Genomic DNA, 22,714 nt, shown 5'->3' with positions numbered 1-22,714 from the left:
GAGGAAAAGTTCTTTGGTGTTGCTTTAAAAGTGGAAATTGGAGCTTTTCATTGTATTATTTTCAATTTAAATCCATATGCAAGAATCCAAACATACTTATGGACTACAGAGTGCATTTATTTATCAGAATACACATAGTTCAAAAGAGGTTTTATTTGGATGACACTATTGGTAATTCTTCTCCATTTGCTGCTGTTCAACCACCAATCTATTACTACTACTACTACTACTACTACTACTACTACTGCTGCTGCTGTGCAGTACCACTGTATGAATCACACTTAAGGGATATCCCCAGATACCTAGCAAATAGGTACCAGTCTGTATTGCCTTGAGCTGCGGCTAGATTTAGCTACGGCTGTGTGAGTAACTGTGCCGCGTGGTTGTCTGTCTAAGAGACGCACACACACACACACACAAAGACAGACACACACACACAGACATGCACACACACACACCAACCACATGCATATCATACAGCCTTTTTGTAGGAGAGATGGTATTAGGAAAATATCTGTTTACTTTTTTTCAATCCTCTCTAGTGCTGACAAGAGACAATAGGGGTGTTTCTGCATGGGCATGTGGGTACGAGTGTGTGTGTGTGTGTGTTTGTAGTTATTAGTAAATATGGGCACTGTGACTGTCAGGATGGCACAGTGTTTGCATGTAAGCACATGGGTGTGTGTGTGTACAGCAGTGCTCAGAAGTGTGTGTTTGTATGTATGCCAGTGAAGCACTAAGGGAGAGAAAGAGAGTGTGTGTGTGAGCATTAATGTTTTTTCCTTGTGTCTCATATATAAGCTGATCTGAAGTGACAGGGACATGTGTGATAGATCGCTTCCGACACAGTAGAGAGTCTCTCTGTGTGTGTGTGTGTGTGTGTGTGGGGGGTGCTGTGCCTGGGGTGGTTCCCTTGTTCTGACGCCACCCCCCTTGTTCCCCTATTCTCAGGTCAGCACAATGACGCACGTATGAACCTGGCCATCGCTCTGTCCGCTGCAAGACATGGGGCCGCCATCGGCAACTACACAGAGGTGGTGCGGCTCCTTAAGACCACAGATGCACAGACGGGCAAAGAGAGAGTGTGTGGAGCCCGCTGCAAAGACGTCATCACAGGTACCTCACACACACACACATATGCAGAATATATATAAACGCACACAGAGAAGCATGCACACACACACACACACACACACATCATGATAATAAAGCTAAGTGAAACTAGAAAAAGGAAACTGAAATGATGATTAGACAGGAATGTGGTGTTAAAGCTAGACTTTAGGACTCGGATTGATCTAATTTGACTGATGTCCTCACATGAAGCTCCTGTGGCTGTGTTTAACTGAGGATCACTGAAGTTGAAGTGGGAAACGAGAGCTTGTAGTGTTCTGTCAACAAAATATAGTGGATTACCTTCAGTGACGTTCATTTTGACAATTTGTGGTCATGTGTTGCATATGAAGCAACTAAACTGAACCAGTGCAATCTTAATTCACGACACTTTATGTGATTTGTTGTAAGTTATGGGATTGTTATATGTGTGAACATATATTCAGTCTTGTAAAAATAAAGTCAGGAATATGTTTATATGTGCATCTGTATCGTATCGTATAGTATCAAATCGTATCGTATCGTATCGTATCGTATCGTATCGTATCGTATCGTATCGTATTGATACCGTATGGTATGGTATGGTATGGTATGGTATGGTATGGTATCGTATCATATGGTATGGTATGGTAGGGTATGGTATGGTATGGAATGGTATGGTATCGTATTGTGTCCTATCAATCAGACTCAATCAGAAGCAGCAGCACCTATATGACCTCCATTGCGTCTTCACAGGCCAGGAGTTTGATGTGAGGGCCAAATGCGTCATCAACGCCACCGGTCCCTTCACAGACTCACTGCGGAAGATGGACAACCAGAAGACAGCCAATATCTGCCAGCCCAGTGCTGGCGTCCACATAGTCATCCCCGGCTACTACAGGTGACCTGTCTCGTCCTTTCTCTGCCTACTCTTTTACTCACTCCTTTTTCCTCGCTCCCTGCCCTCCCTTCTTCTTCCTTGTTACTGTCTCTTTTACAGCTCCCAGAGGTCAAAGTTCAGTGAAACTTCAATATGACTTTGAATCAAGTTTTTCCAGGATATGCAAAATATTTTTTGCCTTTTATTGATGCAGCTATCTTTTTGCATAGAGCTTAGTATGTAGTTAATAAATTGCAGAATGTCAGTCTTATGTGTTTATGATGTATGGGAGCACTGGTTGATTTGATAGACTTTAGCGTGTGCCAGTGTACATTGTTGTTGTTGTTGCAAAATCTTTGTGAAAACAAAGTCTTCACAAAGATATTTGACTGAGTCTTCAGTAGTTTCATACTGACATACAAATGCTCTGTCATGAGAGTCGATAAGGAGAGACTTTGTTTTCATGTTCTGTGAATTCTATGCTTTACTGTGATACAGCCCAGACAACATGGGGCTGCTGGACCCAGCCACCAGTGACGGACGGGTCATCTTCTTCCTGCCTTGGGAGAAGATGACCATCGCCGGGACAACTGACACACCCACTGACGTCACCGCCCACCCCATTCCCAGGGAGGAAGACATCAACTTCATCCTGAACGAGGTCCGCAACTACCTCAGCGCCGACGTGGAAGGTGTGTAGTGTTAAAGATAAAAACGATTATATAAACTGATGTTGGTAGGAGGTATTTTCTTTTATGTTTTTTAAAAAAAAACACTTGAACTCAACAAATCCCCCATTTAGCAGTCCTGTCAGCTTGGAAGATGCTGATCTTCTGTCCCTGATGTCTTAAGTCTTGTGAGGCTTAGAAGGGCAACATATGTTTACATTGGTTTACACTTAATACACACAGAATATACACACTGTTTATAAATATGCAGTGTAGTCCATGTGTTTGGACAAGGACATGCTTGTTCGATGCATAATATGCATATATGGGTTTCAATGCTGTACATGGCTGAAATGCATTGACTTAAAAGTGGAAATTTGAGCTTTTCATTGTTTTGTTTTCAATTTAAATAAATATGCAAGAATCCAAACATACTTATGGACTACACAGTGCATTTATGTATCAGAATACACATAGTTAACAGTCCAAAAGGGGTTTTATTTGGATGACACTATTGGTAATTCTTCTCTATTTGCTGCTTTTCAAGCACCAATCTATTACTACTACTACTACTACTACTACTGCTGCTGCTGCTGTGTGCAGTACCACTGTATGAATCACACTTAAGGGATATCACCAGATACCTAGCAAATAGGTACCAGTCTTTGTTTCAGCCCTCACTCTTACTAACTTTTTATTGCCTTCAATTTAGTGTCTCCATTATAACTGTCACTTAAATATCATTTATGTGCCCTGTCTGACTCTTATAAAGGCCCATAAAGATTGATTAACTCTTTTAGACCTTAATGGAAGTATGTGTCAATAATCTTATATTGTGTTGTATGGAGAGTGTTTGTTGGTGGCGGTGGACTGTGTGACTCCTCGTTGGTCTTAGTCTCCTTTGGTGAACACACAGAAGCCTGCAGACAGACAGACAGACAGACAGGCAGACAGGCAGGGCAGCCTGTCAGGGAGTAGGGAGACACTATTAGCTAAGGTGACTGATTACAGTCTTGAGTGTAGGTGTGCTTTCTGTGTGTTTGTGTGTGTGTGTGTGTGTGTGTGTGTGTGTGTGTGTGTGTGTGTGTGTGTGTGTGTGTGTGTGTGTGTGTGTGTGCAATTGTGTACATGCATGTGAATGCTGTAAATCCACTTTGTGTGTGTGTGTGTGTGCATTTGCTTGCATGCATGTTCATACTGTGATTCCACTTTGTGTGTGTGTATGTGTGTGTCTGTGTGTATATGTGTGTATATGTGTATGAAAGAGAGCGAGAGTATATAGCTGCTTATAATGTCCGCATGTAAGCATCATAACTGAATCACTCGCAGGGTCGGACATCGGTTTGACAAAGATCCGCATATAGTGAGGAGGACATGTCTAAAAACAGTTAATGTGTGTGAGCTGAATCCAGGATGTATTGATTTACCCCCCAGAGCACGCTAATGCTTTTATATTAACTTTATTGTTAATTCAATGGCAAATACACGTATGACGTCTTGCTTTTGTCCTTTTTTTTGTCAGTGAAAGACATCTAGTCCTTTAAAGCCTTTTCTTATCCAGTGCCTTGCTCCTTGGCAACTTAAAAGGTTCTCTGTAGTTCTCTGTGTGTGTTCTCACCTCCTTGAATGACACATTAAAATGAGTCATCCACTCCCCTTTAGTCAGTAACTTGCCTGCCGCTTGTTGCGTGTGAGAGGAGACAGTCAGTGGGTGAGCAGGGTGTTGTATGAGCCAACCAGACCCACAATGCACAGCGTTGACATCCATTCTGGTGGTTGGTGACAGATCGAGGGGAATGGGGTCACTTGTTTGGCCCGACGAGGGCTATATCCCCGCGGGTGGTAACGTTACCCCCAGTGGAGAGGTGGAAGTGTGAAGGAAGTGGAGGAGTGAAGGAACGAGGGAGTGAGGGAGTGAGAGGGAAGACAGAGAGATGACGGGTAGAAGACCTTGCCTCTGGAGGTGGATGGTGTGGGGATCACTAGAGGAGTCCACACTGATGGATACAGTGCACAAGGCAGTGGATCAGGGCAATATATCTTATTCTGTGTGTGTGTGATGTGTGTGTGTGTGTGTCCATGTCCATGAGTGTGCATGTCCCTGTTTTCATATGTTTGTGTGTGTGTGTGTGTGTGTGTGTGTGTGTGTGTGTGTGTGTGTGTCATGAAGGGGGGGGGGGGCAGTGTGTCATTTACCCCGCAGTGGGTAGAACAGACACGAGACAGGGGCAAGAAGGACAGTAAAAATGAAAATGCAAGAGGGCAGAAAGAATCTGTCACAACCGATTTCTGTTCACCGATGCTCATTTACCGGCTAAAACAGCATGTTCGGTGCAGTCAGCCTTGAGATCGGAGGACGATGACTCTCGTCCAGTGTAGCGCTTCTCTACTCCTCCGCACAGTCAAAGTGCTTCACAGTTTCATTCCTCACATTCATCCATTCGCTCACACACACCGATGGCAGAGGCTGCCTTGCAAATGTGCACACATCAGGAGCAGTTTGGAGCTCAGTGTCCCGTTGAAGGACACTTCCCCTTCCAGTTGTGGAACGACTGGTCTACCTCCTGAGTCACTGCTGCTGCCGCCACCGGCTCTGACAGACTCGGAGTCTCCACTGTAACCTGTTCCCTGGACACTCGCTCTGATCTTTCCCAACGAGTACAAGACTCCTGGCCCCTTCCAGCTTGTCATAAATGTTTCACAAATGCCCTTTGGTAATGAGACGTCTGTGTCTGTTTCCCCCCGACTCTCAGAAATATCAACCTGTGTGTTAACGTGGGATTGTTATTTGATTTCTTTTATTATTTCATTTCTGAGATCGATTAGCAACTGGCGGTGAATAATTAATGCCAGGGATGTCCCAAGCGCCGAGAGCCAAACTCCGCCACACCAGGAGTTTCCTTGCGCCACTGTGGCTGATGTGTTTGAACCCAGAGTTGAGAGACTGGATTTCTAACTCTGGCATTGTTGGCGCCAGTTCTTCTTCCCTGGGACTTTAGAGTAGCTTCACTCTGCACAAGTAGTACTGTATGTTTAGGAGACAGGAGCATTTGATGACAGATACAGGTTTCCCCACCATGACAAAAGACAACAGTGTCAAATTGCACTTTGTACGTTTTAAATTTCGCAGGTTGTGATTCACTGGCACGGTATGTGTTGTCATGATACTGAAGCAGGAAAAAGCTCAACGCATTGGACCAGGCCATGAGCTAGTAGCTGAGTCTAGCAGCTATCAGTCTTTATTCAGTCTGGTCGTTCATCTCCATTACAGTTAAACAGCTTAGTGTGGATTGGATTGTGTCACATTATATTAGTCCATGTTCCAGTAGAAGAGAGAAAATAAAGAATACAATGTTATGTGTTAATGGTATGGTTTTTACCAATCAGTAGTGCTGCATTTGTATCAACTACAATCAACAACAGCTGTGCTGGGAAGCAGATGAATATTTTTCCTATGACAATGAGCGCACTTTTTAGTCACACATGAGAGAACAGCTGTGTAACTATTAACACATGGTGGTGAATTTGGTTAAAATGTCTCTATGAGATTGTGGGTGTTATTCTGTGAAGTCAGTGAAACCTTAATTCATTGTTGGAAACACTCAAGAGTTCTTGAAATGAATGTTTGACCTCCCATTGTCTGTTGATTTGTCGCTCATGGCTATGTGTGTATATTTCTGTGTGTATGTGTGTGTGTGTGTGTGTGTGTGTGTGTGTGTGTGTGTGTGTGTTCTTCTCTGGTCCTCAGTGAGGAGGGGGGATGTCTTAGCAGCCTGGAGTGGTATCAGACCGCTGGTCACAGACCCCAACTCCAAGGATACCCAGTCGATCTGCCGCAACCACATTGTCAACATCAGTGACAGTGGACTGGTCACCATTGCTGGTCAGTCTTCTCACTTTTTATTCAGCCATTTTCTAATATGTTCATATAACATGAATAGGAATCAATATCACATGCGTGACTACTGTAAGAGCATGCAGGATCATAGCACAAGCTTTAATGTTAATAGAGAGAGACACACATTCAAAGACTTACAGCTAGGATTCACAGCTTTAGCTCCTTACAGCTACAGTACAGTGTGTCAGTTTTAGGGCTGTCACTTTACGTTCGAAAATCGATTGCACAATCGATTGGACCAAACAACACAAGTTTCGAAAACTAAAATAGGGAATCGATTTTAACCAAATATGTACACTATTAATTTTAAACGACTTAAACGAATAAAAAGGATAGATGTAACAAAATTCACAAACAAGAATATAAGAATATAAAAGAATTCCGAAGTGCAGTAAGCATTGCGAAAGCTAAAAAGAAAATTCCCACCAATTTTACGCACCGGAAACAGCTGTTTCAATCAGCTGCTGTGCTGCTCGTGTTTTGCCAAAAAATGGAGGACAACGCAATCAACCTGTGCGACATGAGGGACAAGTGATAGGCCCTAATAACTTGAGGAGTTCGATGTGGTAGTAGGCCTACTTCGGATTTTTGGTATATCAAACTATGGAGAAGAACAAAGCGGTTGAATGAAGGGAGTTTGCAAAAAAATAGCGTATTTTTCAAGTCAATAAACATTCTTACGAATGTCTTTGTCAGGGAACATTTGAATTTTCAAAACCATAGGCCTGGTAGTCGCTCAGACAAGGAGTTATAAGATAAAGGCAATACCATTTGTGTCACCTAATGCAAGACAAAATGTTGCTTGCGTGGTTAATTAATAGGTGATTTGATGACGGTTTTCAGCAAATTGGAGTGGCTCAAAGAGATAATGTGCTGATCGGTCAGTCTGGTTCATAGGTGTGCGTATTTATTGCAGGTTCGAATCCATTTTAATGCTATAAAGTGTGCAAAATTATAGCCTTTATTTTACATGTATTTTGTACGAGTGGTTGTAGTGTAATGATCATGGGATAGATATGAAATGCAACTTCAAATCAAAACAAGTACTTGTTTGTGAATGTTTGACAACTCCTGCAGCTGTGGTGAGAAACGCGAGCACGCGCAAGGAAACCAGTAGGTGGGAAAAACCAGAAGGCACACAACACCTGCAGCAGTACTGCAGGCACGAAACTTCACGCCAATAAATCATCAGAAATATTGCTGGCTTGCGTCTACAAGTGCCCTCTTTACGTTCGCCCTAATGCCTGTTAGTTGTTTGTGAATTGGCCTAGACCTATATTTGCAGTTGAAAATGGAAACGTCTGTAGACATGAAAAATCGATTTTACAATCGATTCAATGAATGTCTCAAGGATTTTTTCACAAAAGTGACATCCCTAGTCAGTTTACAATTGCATTATATTTTGATGCAATTGTTCAAATGCATGTTTAATATGACACTAATACCACACCAAAAACAGTATCTGAGGAGCCTGATCTAATGTCTCCATTCTTTGAAATGGCTCAGAAGCAATGGGTGTTTTAGTGTTCTGTTGTGGTCGTCTGTCCGCAGGTGGTAAGTGGACTACGTACCGCTCTATGGCCGAAGAGACATTGGATGCTGCAGTGAAGACCCTCGGCTTAACGGCCGGACCCAGCAGAACCATGGGACTGATCCTGGAGGGGGGCAAGGACTGGACCCCCACCCTCTACATCCGCCTGGTGCAGGACTACGGCCTGGAGAACGAGGTGGGCGCCTCTACCTGACAATGGTCAATATTTTTTCAACTCTGCAGTTTTCCCATGTCATCTTTTGGGAAGATTCAAGACTTGTTTTACTCATCTCTGGCTTCTGAGTTCTGTAAATACTAGTAATGACGGAGTTAGGGGAGAGAGAGAGAGAGAGAGAGAGAGAGACTCCTATGATCACAAATCAGCAAGGCTCTGTTATATGGCAGCGAAAGCTCATTTGTTTTTAGCCATACACAGTGATCCCTGGGCATTCCTGGCACGCTGGCGTCTTTTGTACCCTGTGGCATCCCTCACGCATGCCCACCCTGCGCTTCACCTATCACAGGGTGGCCCACACACAGCGCTGCGCACCCGTCCCTGGGGTAACTCCCCCCCCCCCCCATATGGCGCTGCACATCTGCCATGCCCCAGTGACCTCAGGGCATAGTCCCACTTCTGACACCGTGTGGAACAGAGGGGGTAGAGATGTCTGCGAGGTCCGTGGGTTTGGTAATTGAACTTGAGAAATGATTCAACCTCAGGAAAGCTGTCCGTATGAACACGCACACATACAGTACGCACAGTGAGACCGTCAGTGCAAACTAGTGCACACACAGTAATCCCAGTCACATCTACACTGTCTGCCACACACACACACACACACACACACACACACACACACACACACACACACACACACACACACACACACACACACACACACATACACACACACACACACATACACACACATACATACACACACACACACACATACACACACACACACACACACACACACACACACACACACATATACACACACACACACAAACACACACATACACACACACACACACATACACACACATACTGTACACACACACACACACACACACACACACACACACACATATACACACACACACACAAACACACACATACACACACACACACACATACACACACACACACACATACACACACATACTGTACACACACACACACACACACACACACACATATACACACACACACACAAACACACACATACACACACACACACACATACACACACACACACACATACACACACATACTGTACACACACACACACACATACACACACACACACACACACACACACACACACACACACACACACACACACACACACACACACACTCACGTCAGGGATCTTCCGGAGTGAGTCCATCTCTTACCACAACCAAAAAGCAACACGCAAGACAAACGCTTCACAAACGCACTCCCCGCACCTCCCGGTCAGCTAGCGCCGGGGCACTATTTATCGAACGGTTGGGATTGGCCTGGCTCCGCCTGAGGTGGACAGGCAGCATCCCCCCTCGCGGGCCAGAGGGGAGTCAGAGTGGTGAGCCCTCGTTAGAGTGGGTCGGAGGGGTGGAGGTGGGCGGTGTGCGTGGGGGGTGTGCTGGGCGTGGACGTTCCCCGCCACGCCGCCGCTGTTTGCCAGCATATTTAAAAAGGTCAGCATGCAGATATTTCTGACAGCACTTGACCTTTTTGGCGAGAGGCATAAAAGGGAAAGGGGGAGCGAAAACGGGAGTGAAAGGGAGAGAGGGGAAGAAAGGATGGGAGAGAGGAGAGAGAGAGAGAGAGAGAGAGAGAAAAGATGAAAGAGACCTAGAGAGAATGAGAGATACAGCAAAGGGGAAGCGCAAGTGCAAGAAAGGGAAGGAGATAGTGAAGGGAAAGAAGACCTAGATAAAGGGAGAGGGTGAGGAAGAGAAAGAAAGAAAGAATAAAGGGATGAAGAGAGGGAGGCAGATCTGTTTGTTTTGCGGAGTCTCCTAATGAGGTGTCACCTGGTGATCCCCCTACCTGCCTGCCTCTCCCGGGCAGGGGGAGTGACTGCTGTGGAACACGTGGCATTTGCAGGACGAACTTGACAGAGCAGGCAGGCAGCGAGATGGACTCTGTAGGCATCATAGACGCTAGATTTTGAGTGTGCTGTAGGTTACCCGTGTTGCTCAGAATGCAATTTGGTTCTGCTGATAAATGTCATACTGAGTTCTGAAAGATGGTCTCTCAATTTTATTTCATATTATTAGTTTATTTATTTGTAGTATTTAATGTTTGAAGCTTTTCATAGCTACACAGCTTTCTAATCTAGGACCATGGCAAAGACCATGGTTTGAAATCTACTGTATATTTTGAATGGTTGAGCAATATGTGTCCACTTGACTTTACCTGAACTCATTCAAAACCTCTTGAAGGTGCAACTTGATGGAGTGATCCTTATTGACACATTAAACAGCAGTGGTGAATGGAGCTTTCGTTAGGTTGTGTGTGGGTCTCAAGACAGCCCGGTTTGTCACACATATCAGCGGAATCTCTTGCCCGCATGCATCGCTTCCATTCATGCTTCCAGATCATTTCCACACTGACATGATTGTGGTAATAAAATAGTAGTAAAACATTAACTGTAAAATAACTAATATAGTGCTTTCATGGAGGAGTTTTTGATAACCAGACAATGCAACTAAGTCATGAAGACTTTGGTTCATCTAATTGACTTTGTCTCGGTTCTCAGTAAGTTGCTTGCTGATAGATACTCAGTGTGTACCAGCTCTGTCTATTTTCATCTCATCTCGCAGGTTGCTCAGCACCTGGCAGCGACCTACGGAGGCAAGTCTTTCGATGTGGCCAAGATGGCGCAGGTGACAGGGAAGAGGTGGCCCATCGTTGGAAAGCGCCTGGTCTCCGAGTTCCCCTACATCGAGAGTGAGGTGAGGCTTTGCCTAAACATTCAACATTATTTGCTTTGTTTATCATCCTTGTACTCAAGTAGACTATTATACTCTAGATAAAGAATTCAAGAGCTATAAGCACATGTTCCACTGACAAATATAAATGTGGGGCAAAGTGCTAAGTCAGTGAGCAAAGTGTTTCATGCATAAACTAAAGCTATTGCATTGCATGTGGAAGTTTTGAGCTGAGCTGACCCACCGAGGTTAATGCTTAGGATCTTGCTCATGGCATTAAATTAGCAAATAGATTTTGTCTAGTTATTGAATTAACTTTAGTTAGACTTTACACTTTGTCCCTTATTTTGAGTTAGGACCAGTTGTGTAAATTGAGCAGTCTGAGAAACATCGAGAAGAGACCTCAAGTTGAAATCAACTAAGCACAGATAGTGACTTGGAGGAGAACTTGAGTGTGTGTTTTCTGTGTACACAGTGAGTGTGATGCAAACACCTTCCTCTGAGTGCTTTAAAGGATAATTCCGGTGTGATTTTGACCTAAAGTGTGTTGAAACATGATACCGAGTGTGAACGTATGTCTCATAGCTCACCTCGGCTTGTCCTCTGCACTCAGAAATCTGGCGCTAGTTAGCCAATGCTACCAACAGTGTTTCGTTGTGGTGCCTCGGGCATCGGCCTAGCCATGCAAATAAATCACTGGTTTACACCATTTACGAGGCTCAAAGTAGCTCCATACTTCATTGGTAGACTTCCGAGGGCCTTGACATTTAAAACGAGACATGGAAAACTTTGAAAAAGCACTGGTAGTTTATTTACAAGACGACTTATACAGACAGTACCTTAAGGAATTTTACCGTTCGACGCCATCTTGAATTTAGTCGCTTATTATAGCTGTTCGTTCGTACTCGTCGCTCGACTTATCGTGACTAAATTCAAGATGGCGTTGAACGGTAAAATTCCTTAAGGTACTGTCTGTATAAATCGTCTTGTAAATAAACTACCAGTGCTTTTTCAAAGTTCTCCATGTCTCATTTTAAATGTCAAGACCCTCGGATGTCTACCAATAAAGTATGGAGCTACTTTGAGCCTCGTAAATGGTGTAAACCAGTGATTTATTTGCATGGCTAGGCCGATGCCCGAGGCACCACAACGAAACACTGTTGGTAGCATTGGCTAACTAGCGCCAGATTTCTGAGTGCAGGGGACAAGCCGAGGTGAGCTATGAGACATACGTTCACACTCGGTATCATGTTTCAACACACTTTAGGTCAATATCACACCGGAATTCTCCTTTAAATCAAAGCCATCTGCTCTGTCTCACGCTGGGCCACAGGTTCTGTACGCCATAAAGGAGTACGCGTGCACGGCCATCGACGTGATCGCAAGACGCACGCGGCTGGGCTTCCTCAACGTGCAGGCGGCTGACGAGGCGCTGCCCCGCATCGTGGAGATCATGGCCAAGGAGCTGGGCTGGAGCGAGGAGAGGAGTCAGGTGACAAACAACAACAATAACAACAACAACAACAACAACAACAACAACAACAACATGTTTCATTTAAAATTAATTTAGTTACCCAAAGCACTTTTTACAGTGAGGGGGGAACCTCACTACAACCATCATGAATGTGTAGCACCCAACTGACCTGCGTGATGCATGGCAGCCATTTTGTGCTGAGGGAATCAATCAACCAATTAGGTGTCCAGATGGAATGAGCCAAGTTGCCAATTTAGCCAGGACACCGGGAACACGCTACTCTTTGCGTTGAGTGTCGGGGGATTTTTGTGACCTCGGTTAGGACAAACCTCACTTTAAGTTCTCTCATGCAACCCTCCAAGGTCATTCCCCGTCTTCCTAAGCCCTGTTTCTTAACTGTGTGCCACGCTACACATACTCTTATTTGAATACTATCCCATGGCAGACTGACAAGGTCTTATATATTACTGTAATTGTATGGCAAGTTACAATGTATCATAAATCAAACAGGTATCAGTATATGTGATGCTTACTGTCAGTAAGTCATTTTAGTCTAGACAGGGGTTGACTGCCACTGTACGCAATACTTGGCAGTAGCTTTGCGTTTGGATTGATTTCAAGCCACAATTCAATGTGCCTGTTGGCCTCACCTGAATCGGCTCAATACTGGAGGCCAGTGACCCTAAATGACTGGCAAGCCAAGACCTGAAATGTTCTCTGTGCTCAAATGCACCAGCACTCTATTGTTCCTGTTCATGATTAAAAATAGCCCACATGGATGAGTTGCCGTAAAGACAACAATTAAAGCACACCCTCCCATGGTTGTTTTCAGTAAACTGAATGTATTCCATGTGTCCAATCGTTGAAAATCGCAAAGGGAGGCGAGAGAGAGAGAGAGAGAAAGAGAGAGAGGCAGGTAGAGAGGGAGAGAAAGATTATTCTTTTCCTCCGACGTACATTTTACTCCCTCCATTTCCTGTGACGCTATTAATAGGCCTGGTTCCCTGTGCTCGGCTTTGATGGGGATTCAAGTTCTCAGGAGGAGTTTTCTCAGCGGAGTCACACAATACAGGGGAGGGGACACACCCATGCCTCAGCACACACACACACACACACACACACACACACACACACACTCAGACTGATTGGGTCTGCTGTTTGTGTACGTGCCTGTGTGTTGAAATCGTTCCCGAGGGGTCAAGTCCCTCTGTTACAGTAGCCCCCTCTCACATGACACCATCTCCTGAAGCCCTGGAGCAGGTACAGCACAAACAGCAGGGCTCTATCAGTCGGCTCCATTGCTGGATGATGATAGGGACACTACTAAAGGTAGTCAGTTCATTACTTTTGTTCTGAACTAGTATTACAGTAATAAAAATAAATACCCTCATTTTAATGCAATGTGCTTTAAAACTAATTACTATAACATGTAAATAAGGACCCCCACGCTGAGAGGTATAAACTGACACATACGTACAGTACTTAACATACGATACATATGTACAGTACATACATTATATAAGTCCCTGAAGACTCCTTAAAATTAAAATTATTTCTTTTAGTTCAGAGACCGGAACGTCACTTGGCTGTAGGCTGCAGTGGGTATCTGTAGCTCTCCAGAGGATACTGTAGCGTGTCATGTAGATCCAACTCAACTCAGCCACCCCTCCCGTCTTACAGTGTAACTACTGCACCATTATTATGAGCTCTCCTGAAGAACTCGACACCTTTGGCTCACGTAGCCACTGAATGGAAAACACCTCAGCCAGATCCGGCCCAAGTTTCAGCCAGAACCGCGCCAGGTCCGGGTAGAAAGACGAGAGAGCAACTCAGAGGCACAGTTCAGTGAGTGAGAGGGCGTAAGTGAGGGTGAATATGACTGGAAACAGTTCAGCCTGTGACAGGCATGAGAGAGACAAGCAGCCAAGTTCACCTCCGCCTCTTTGTGTGTGATATGACAACAAACCATTTAAAAGCAATCAGATACCATTCGTGTCCCTGGCCGCTTTTTTTTTTTTCCCCTTTAACTCAATGTGGGAAAGTTAGTGTGCTGGAATGCATGGCATTTGATGAGAACTTTCTTCAAACAGATGTGGATCAGTGCTATTAGTCATTAGTGCTTAGTTTCTATGCTATGTGTGTTACAGTAATACACAGACAGTAATGAGGTTGACTGCTGTCACAAGCAGTGTAAGTTTGAAGAAGGCCAGACGGCCGAAACGTCACTTTAACATTAAAACGTGGAGCAGAGTGTGCGACTTTCTTTTTATTTTCTTTAACATTTTATTTTCTTTAACACAAGAAGCCAGCACCTCAGGAAAGACTTCATTGGTGTGCGATAACTCTTTTTTTCTATGCTGTCACATAGCCACCAGTCATAGTGCTCCCTGGCCCTTCCCCATACAAAAGACACCATCACAAATACTTTGATTTAAATCCCATCAACAAAACTGTTGTTCTTAAATGAACTGTATATGATATCTTTATGCCAGTATCTTAGACATCTGATATCAAATTACACTTATTCAGACAACCATGAGCCTCGTAGAGATCAATCATATAAGATTTTAAAGGTAAATGTGGAACTCTGCAACCTCACGGCACTCTTCCATAAGCTTTTCATAGTAGTAGATACAGCGTCATAGGTGGCTAAAAGTGGTATTACGAGAGAGCAGGCCCGGCTTCCGTGACTATATCTAGACAGTTTAGAGCACAGGAGTTTTTGATTTTACATCAAAACGGTTGTTTCTTAACATTCTGTGTATATTCTTAGGTCATTTTTTTTTATGTTTTAAACAAAACAACACCTCCATATAGCAACTTTTAGTGCTCATGCCTAAAGACCTGTAATGTGGAGTGATTCTAGATGGGTGTGTAGAGGCTGCTACTAGCACGGCCACTGAATGCTCCTGCGCTGTACTCCTGTGTGTGCAGGAGGAGATGGAGGCAGCGAAGAAGTTCTTGCATCATGAGATGGGCTACAAGTCCCGCTCAGAACAGCTGACCAAGACCTCCGAGATCTGTCTCAACGAGCAGGAGGTCAACAGGTACAAGCCCACATGTTTGTCTGTGTCTGTGTGTGCGTGTGCGTGTGCGTGTGCGTGTGCGTGTGCGTGCGCGTGTGTGTGTGTGTGTGTGTGTGTGTGTGTGTGTGTGAACGTGTATGTGTATGCATGTGTGTGTGTGTGTGTGTGTGTGTGTGTGTGTGTGTGTGTGTGTGTGTGTGGTGTGTGTGAACGTGTATGTGTATGCACGTGTGTGTGTTTGTGTGTTGGGGTTTGTGTGTGTGTGTGTGTGTATGCATATGTCTGTGTGTGTGTGTGTGAGTGTGTGTGCGTTGGGGTGGGGGGAAGGGAGAAAGACTTGAGGACTGATTTTGTGCCCCTGATTGACTGCATATGATGATTATGTTCTCTGAAGAATAATGCTATTTATTATTCCCTCACAAATGCTCAGTAATTTTCCGTCCCAGACATCCAAAGCGCCCTCACTTAAGCCCCTACACATGCCACACATTACAGTAGTCTGGGCAACTAAAAACAATGTGAATATGTACAGGCAAATATGGTTGGTTTAGGGGGATTTGTTCTTACAGCATTGTGCCTTATTGCCGTTCTTGTTGTTTCACATACCTTCTACTTATACCTCTCTCTCTCTCCTCTCTCTCTCTATCTCTCTCTCTCTCCTCTCTCTCTCTCCTCTCTCTCTCTATCTCTCTCTCTCTGTCTCACATACATACACACACTCACCCTCACTCACGCACTCACTCACTCACACACACACACTTTGTCTCTCACTCTCTCTCTCTCTCTCTCACACACACACACACACTTTGTCTCTCACTGTTTTTTTTCTCTCTTTCACACACACACACACACACACACACACACACACACACTTTGTCTCTTTCTCTCGTTTTTCTCTCCCTACACATATGTGCCCACGTATCCACCTGTGTGCCTCCTGTGCCTTGTGATTGACAGGTATAAGAAACGTTTCCACCGCTTTGATAAGGAGAGCAAAGGCTTCATCACCATAGTGGATGTGCAGCAGGTCTTGGAGGTAAGCTAACAAAGCCATACCTTAACAATACACTTTTGGTTAGTGTGTAATGGCAAACTGCTTTTCCTCTCTCATTCTCATGCCTAAAATATAACATAGTCAAGTAGCATGTTTAAATCAATTCAAATGTACACACTTCAAATATGAGCAAAATGCAGGGGAAGTTGATCACTTCATTTTAACATGAAGCATGAAACGTTAAGATTTGCCCATTCAATATGAGTTTTGCTTTTTCCATAGAAACTCAGCATGCGGATTGATGAGGATGCACTCCACGAGATCCTCAATGAGGTGGATTTAAACAAGAATGGACAGGTTGAGCTTGACGAGTTCATGCAGGTATGACATGTATGGCAGCCAGCCAATCGCTTTCCTATCTGAATTAAAGGTGCAGTCCATGTTTCAGGGGAAAAGTTGTTAATATTACGGCTATTATGGCTTGGCCAAGATTGAATGAGTCAGGTTGAGAATTTAGTCAAGACACCGGGGAACCCCCTACTCTTAGCGATAAGTGTCTGTAATGACCACGGTGAGTCAGGACCTCTGTTAAATGTCTCATCCGAAGGACGGCATCTCCTGCAGCACAGTGTCCCCGTCATTGCGCTGGGGCATTGCCATTGATTGATGGGCAGAGGGAAGATTGGCACCTACTAGCCACCCACCAACACCACTTCCAGCAGCTATTTCATTTTTTCCAAAGAGGTCTCCCATCAAGTGCCAATCTAGCCCATACCTGCTTAGCTTACAAACAGTGTTTTTGTCTGTGTGTGTGTGTGTGTGTGTGTGTGTGTGTGTGTGTGTGTGTGTGTGTGTGTGTGTGTGTGTGTGTGTCTGTGTGTATGTGTGTGTCTGTGTGTGTGTGTGTGTACGTGCACTGAACAGTCATGATTTAATGGATAAAAAAGACCAAAGCTATACAGGATTAGAATAACAGACTAAGCCTTTAACCCAAATCATTACAGTAAACACCCCTTTATAAAAAAGAAACATCCCTGTGTTCCCCCTCCTGTTCTGTATGTCTTCCCTCTGTCCTAATAGAAGCTGTGAATGTGAATGAGCAGTGAATGAGAGATTAATTTGCAGGTTGCCCTCAGTTTGGTGTGGGTGTGAGAAAGTACACCTGTGGGAACAGCAGGATCACTTACTGTACTTTTACGTGCAATTATGTCATTGAAGTAATGAGACTCTGGACTTCCACTGAAGGTGCAGTCGTTCCAGCCAGAGAACTGGAATGTTGACTGTATTCATGTCTGACAGAAACACTCGAGGTGTTCAGGTTGTGCTCGAAATGCAAGAAAAAGATACACTGTTGTTCAGAATCCTCTAGAAAAGCATTGATGGGAATGTGTGGGTCACAGGTTTATGATGGGGAGGTCATTTGTTTACCCTTTAACTATTTGTTCTTTTTTTGTTTTTCTATCTACTGTATTTGTTTTTTTACACAGCCCTTTGTCTTTACACAGTCTAGTAACAGCCACCAGTGGAGTTACTGGTGAATGTGTTGAATGTGTGTTGTTGACATTGGTAATTGGTGTTATTAAGTTTTTGGGCATTGTGCCTTTATATAGATAGGACAGTGGAAAGAGACAGAGAAAGTGAATGGGAGAGAGAGATGGGGTGGGATTGGGACATGACCACAGGCCCGAATGGAACCTGGGTTCCCATGGGCGCTGAGTCTGAGACCCAGATGTAGTACGGTGCTGCCGCTTGCACCACAGCTCCCCAAGGTCATTTTTTTATGCACGTGTATGTGTGTGTGTGTGTGTGTGTCTGTGTGTGTGTCTCTGTGTGTGTTTGTGTGTGTGTGCACATGATGTGTATGAACTTGTGTGTATACATGTATGTGTGTGTGTGTCCTGTGCAGCAGACATCTAACCTTTCTCCTCTGTGTGTCTGTGTGTGTGTGTGTGTGTATGTGTGTATGTGTCTCCCTCAGCTCATGAGTGCGGTGAAGAAGGGTCAGGTGTCCGACAGCCGATTGGCCATCCTAATGAAGACGGTTGAGGAAGGGCTGGACCAGAGAGGCCCTGTGTCCGTCGACCGCAGCGGGGGTGGGGTCTAAGGCTGGTGCTTTGACCTCTGACCCTCAAAGCCCCGCCCCCTTGACCCTCAGTCTCAGACAGAGGGGGTAAATTTCAGATTCAGAGAGTAAACGCCCCCCTGGTATTGTATATGAACACTGTGCATTAACTGATAAGCACAGTGGCTCACCCAGGAAGTATTACATGGCCTAAGATGTGCCGGGCAAAATATATGTGGTATAATCATTTCTTACTCTCTGAACTTGGACCACTCCCACCTTTGATATCTGACTTGTGATTGGCCAGCTGCCTTTATCAACAGTCTGTAATAGGACCAGACATTGGGTCCATCACAGCAACCAATGATCTCATCCAACCAATTATCTGCCTTCTCATTTTCTCATTTTCATACATTCCTGTTTTTGTATGCGCACGCCTATGACACTGATGCAAAGTCAAGTCAAACACACTGATTGTGAATCTATTTAGATCTCATAAGATACGCTTGTGTTTATATTTTGTATTTCTCAGTAATTTATCAAACGCTTCATTTATGCAATTGACACTGTTTTTTTGTACGGGATGTGTTTTGTTATTATGATTTTAATCACAGGGGATCTGTGATGAAGGGCTAAGGGGCTTGCCTGTTCAGTCATCAGCATGATTAACGTGTTGCAGCGCTTTTTTGGGCATTTTTCAAAACAAGCACAGAAATGTGACAAGGACACAAGCAAACCCCCCCCCCCCCCCCCCCCCATACACACACACACCATTGCGTTCTGGTTGTCTTATTCGGAAAAGTAACAAAAAATCTAGATGACACGATAGACCTGAGAATAGTGAGCCTTGTGACTTTTTGTTGTGTTTCTTCTTTGTTGTGGCTGTTGTCTCAGACAAGCCACTGTGCCATGTGCTCCAATCGTTTGAATGAAGCCGTTTGTATGCTTCCCATACTGATGAGTCAGTCCAGCCACTGCTTTCTGTACTGTACTTCTCTGCTGTGCCATTTTATAAGCAATGTGGTATTCATGTTAGGAAAACACTTCGTTCAAAGAAAGGCGCCTCTGTTGTGGCTGTGCTGTGGTTTACAGTGCTTGAAAACCCAACTTAAAGGGGAACTTCCCTTTTTGTTTGAAAAGTGTCAGGAAAGTTTATAGGCTATGAACATCATTACCATTGTTTTCTCGGTGAAGTGTTATTTGCGATCATTTGCGCACCCCATTAAAGGACGAAATATTTTTGGGGGGAAATATCAAAGCAACGTTTTTGAAAAGTTGTTTTTGGAAGTCAAGCATATTTTAAAAATGGGACTGTAGTTTTAGACTATTTTAAGGTTATTTGCCACTTTGATGGCACCTTCCTTATAAAGAGTATGGATTGCTTTTAGATTTGTGAGTGTACTGAGGAACTTGATGCACTTTAAGCTCCAAGTCTCTTAAGTTTACATGGATAACTGCTTTACTGAAACTGCTCCTTTACATTTTATATTTGATATATTCTATTTAATATATTCTTCTTCCATCTTGGTGTGGGTTTACTCTATTTATTATGGTTCTCGGTCCTATTTGGTCTTTTACTAGAAGCCAAAAGGACCAATAGATTATCATTTATATATTTGTGCAAAAGTGTTTTCTTGAAAATTTCTATGCTTGGTTACTTAGCACTCCTAAGATGTTATTTTATGTTTTGTAAGGTGCTTGTAGAAGGCCACCCTATGTGGTTGGTTAGCCTGTATCTGTGTGGCAGCGCTGCTTGTGTTTTGTTGTTGTGTCTAAGTGTTGTTTGTGGGAGATACAGGGATCCAGTCTCACATTAATACAGGAGAAAAGGGATTGTATTAAATGTGCCTTTGTTTCTGGTGGTCTAGGTCATGCTCATGAATGTGTGGATTGACACAAACATCTGCATGCTACACTGCCCGCCAATCAATCACTACCTGTCAATCAATCACTGATGCATGCAAAAGCGGACCAATGACACAGCTTTTATGTCAGGGATTCTTCTACACAAGAATAATTACAAATAAAACAACAGCAAAAATAATAATTCTAATAGCGCACATAATAATGCATAATACTGTATAATACATAATAATATATTCTAATATGTATAGCTACTGTTTTGTATCTTGAGAATGCAAGTTTTGAAAATATATGATGGACCTACAGTATGTTGTATCTTTTTTGTATTACTGACTGATACTGTTTAAGTTAAACTGGATTTGAGAATTACACTGTGAAAACCTCATAGACACTGTCAAGGGTTCAGGTTCCCAACCTTCATTCAGTTGAATGTAACCATGCGATCAAGGTTGACACATAATAGTCAGCAGGTTCATTTTCCCCCAAGAAAATGTTTCCATGTAATCATCATGTCCACCAACACCATATTATTTTATAATTACTGTAATTATTAGGCTCATTTGGCCATATTAGAAATGCTTAAAGGACCAGTATGTAGGAAATAATGGAAAATAAATTGTAACCATTCCAAAAACTATCACCGTATGTCATCAGAGAGTAAGAAAAAACGATGAATTGAAGTAATGGCTTATTTGACAACATTACTATAACCTCATATTAAGCTTTTTTGGAAGCTCATCAAAACTAAAACACAGCTACAGTACGCCATGTTTTCTCCAGATTTAAATGAAGCACAGAAAAGCATGTGTAGCACGTGAGGTTGATTACTGACACAACACACCCATATAGTGCTGAAGGAGCTGTTGGGAACCTGGGCCCACCGCGCAGGGAAAGCATCTCTTCGGTTTGATTGGCACCTGAGGGGCCGTGCCCATCCCGGAGGAGGTGTGTTTTTGCAACTGAGATTGTCACTGGGACACAATGCCGAGACAGGCAGGGCTTGCATCACACACACACAGATTGTCACCAGGACACAATGCCGAGACAGGCAGGGCTTGTGAACAGCTAGCTCAGTCCCGTCGTGAGCAGCAAACCTCCTCGGCTGAGTGTCCCACTCGTGATTGTCTGTGCCAATGGGTGTAATTTCATCTTAATCCAGATTGAAAGAGATTCATATTCTTTGAAGGGAGTTGGTGGGGGGATGAGAGGAGATGGAGTGGGGGAAGAGAGAGAGCAATGCATTGTAACATGATCTGGGAAGCTTATTAAAAAAGCAATGCAATTATATCATTAAATGTATCTGGTTGCCGACTACATTGTTCAGGTGTGGTCTTTGTTTCCTGTCAGTGTGTATGAGTGAGTGAGAGAGAGAGAAGGATGCAGTTTGACAGGATGACAATCAATACACACTGTACATACTGTATTGTCACAGTCATTATCTAGTGTCCCTGGCAGCTCCAAAACAATCCATTGTAGCAGTGTGTTCAGCAGGTGAGGGCTGTAGTCTGGAGTGTTTACACTGCTACAGATCCAAACTGTTTGCTGTTATTCATCAAAGTCCTGAAACAGGACCAAATGGTCTGTATTTGAATACTAAAGTCATTTGTGCACTCTTTGGGGGTCTATCTGCATGTTGCGTAGTGTGTGATTGTTTGACATTGTTTTGATTTACAGGACTCGTGTCATTTGTGTACATGTTTGGTGCTCACTGATACTGAAATAATCTGAAAGATTGGATCACATTATTTAATGTATTTATAGATGCTGGAGTAGTGTTCTACTGTGTAGAATCATATTATCTTTTATTTTCAGCAGTAGGAAAATAATATCCATGTCAATGTCTTCAAGGCAATACTCACATTTCCTTTCAAAACACACACACACACACACACACAATCAGGCCATCACACAGACACACTCGGGCCATCACATACACACACACACACACACACACACAGGCCATCACACAGCATGTCCCAGCCCACACATCCGCTGATTGCCTGGATGAAGCTGATTTCCCACAAATCCGACCCCTAAGCTTGTGATAAATCTATTACACTGTCATTTGCCTGATTTCATTAACGCGAGCACGACACCAAAGGGAGGGGTTCGGGGTGTGGTGGTGGTTGAGTGGCGCTGCATGAGCGGGACCTTCCACCCCCCCAAAGAAAGAAAGGTCTATTAATGGCCGGGGCGTCCAGTCATCTGCCTGTCCATTAATCCTGGGGATTTATTCCCCTTCTGAGGGGTGTGAGTAACGGTTATTTCAGCGCCACAATGCAATTAAGGAGGCAGCTCCGTTCACTG

The 22,714-nt window shown here is 43.8% G+C and overlaps 1 protein-coding gene across 3 annotated transcripts in view; it reads left to right on the top strand.

Annotated features, from left to right (window-relative positions):
* LOC143136187 (glycerol-3-phosphate dehydrogenase, mitochondrial-like) overlaps window positions 1–21,718 on the top strand; it is a 36,489-nt gene extending 14,771 nt beyond the window's left edge. For all 3 annotated transcript variants that reach the window (XM_076296743.1, XM_076296742.1, XM_076296744.1), the window contains exons 7-17: window positions 952–1,116; window positions 1,846–1,990; window positions 2,468–2,661; window positions 6,386–6,520; window positions 8,087–8,262; window positions 10,881–11,012; window positions 12,322–12,480; window positions 15,397–15,509; window positions 16,446–16,524; window positions 16,765–16,863; window positions 18,461–21,718. In XM_076296743.1, coding sequence (XP_076152858.1) covers window positions 952–1,116; window positions 1,846–1,990; window positions 2,468–2,661; window positions 6,386–6,520; window positions 8,087–8,262; window positions 10,881–11,012; window positions 12,322–12,480; window positions 15,397–15,509; window positions 16,446–16,524; window positions 16,765–16,863; window positions 18,461–18,586 — 1,523 coding nt within the window. In that variant the 3' untranslated portion in view covers window positions 18,587–21,718. The remainder of the gene's footprint in view (window positions 1–951; window positions 1,117–1,845; window positions 1,991–2,467; window positions 2,662–6,385; window positions 6,521–8,086; window positions 8,263–10,880; window positions 11,013–12,321; window positions 12,481–15,396; window positions 15,510–16,445; window positions 16,525–16,764; window positions 16,864–18,460) is intronic.
* Window positions 21,719–22,714: the final 996 nt, after the last annotated feature.

This window comes from Alosa pseudoharengus, unplaced genomic scaffold (genome assembly GCF_046254945.1).
Source record: "Alosa pseudoharengus isolate Yale_2024_CS ecotype anadromous, Long Island Sound unplaced genomic scaffold, YU_APseudo_1.1 YU_APseudo_1.1_scf_20, whole genome shotgun sequence".
Lineage (NCBI taxonomy): Eukaryota > Metazoa > Chordata > Actinopteri > Clupeiformes > Clupeidae > Alosa > Alosa pseudoharengus.
This window is presented reverse-complemented; position numbering and strand designations above follow the sequence as displayed.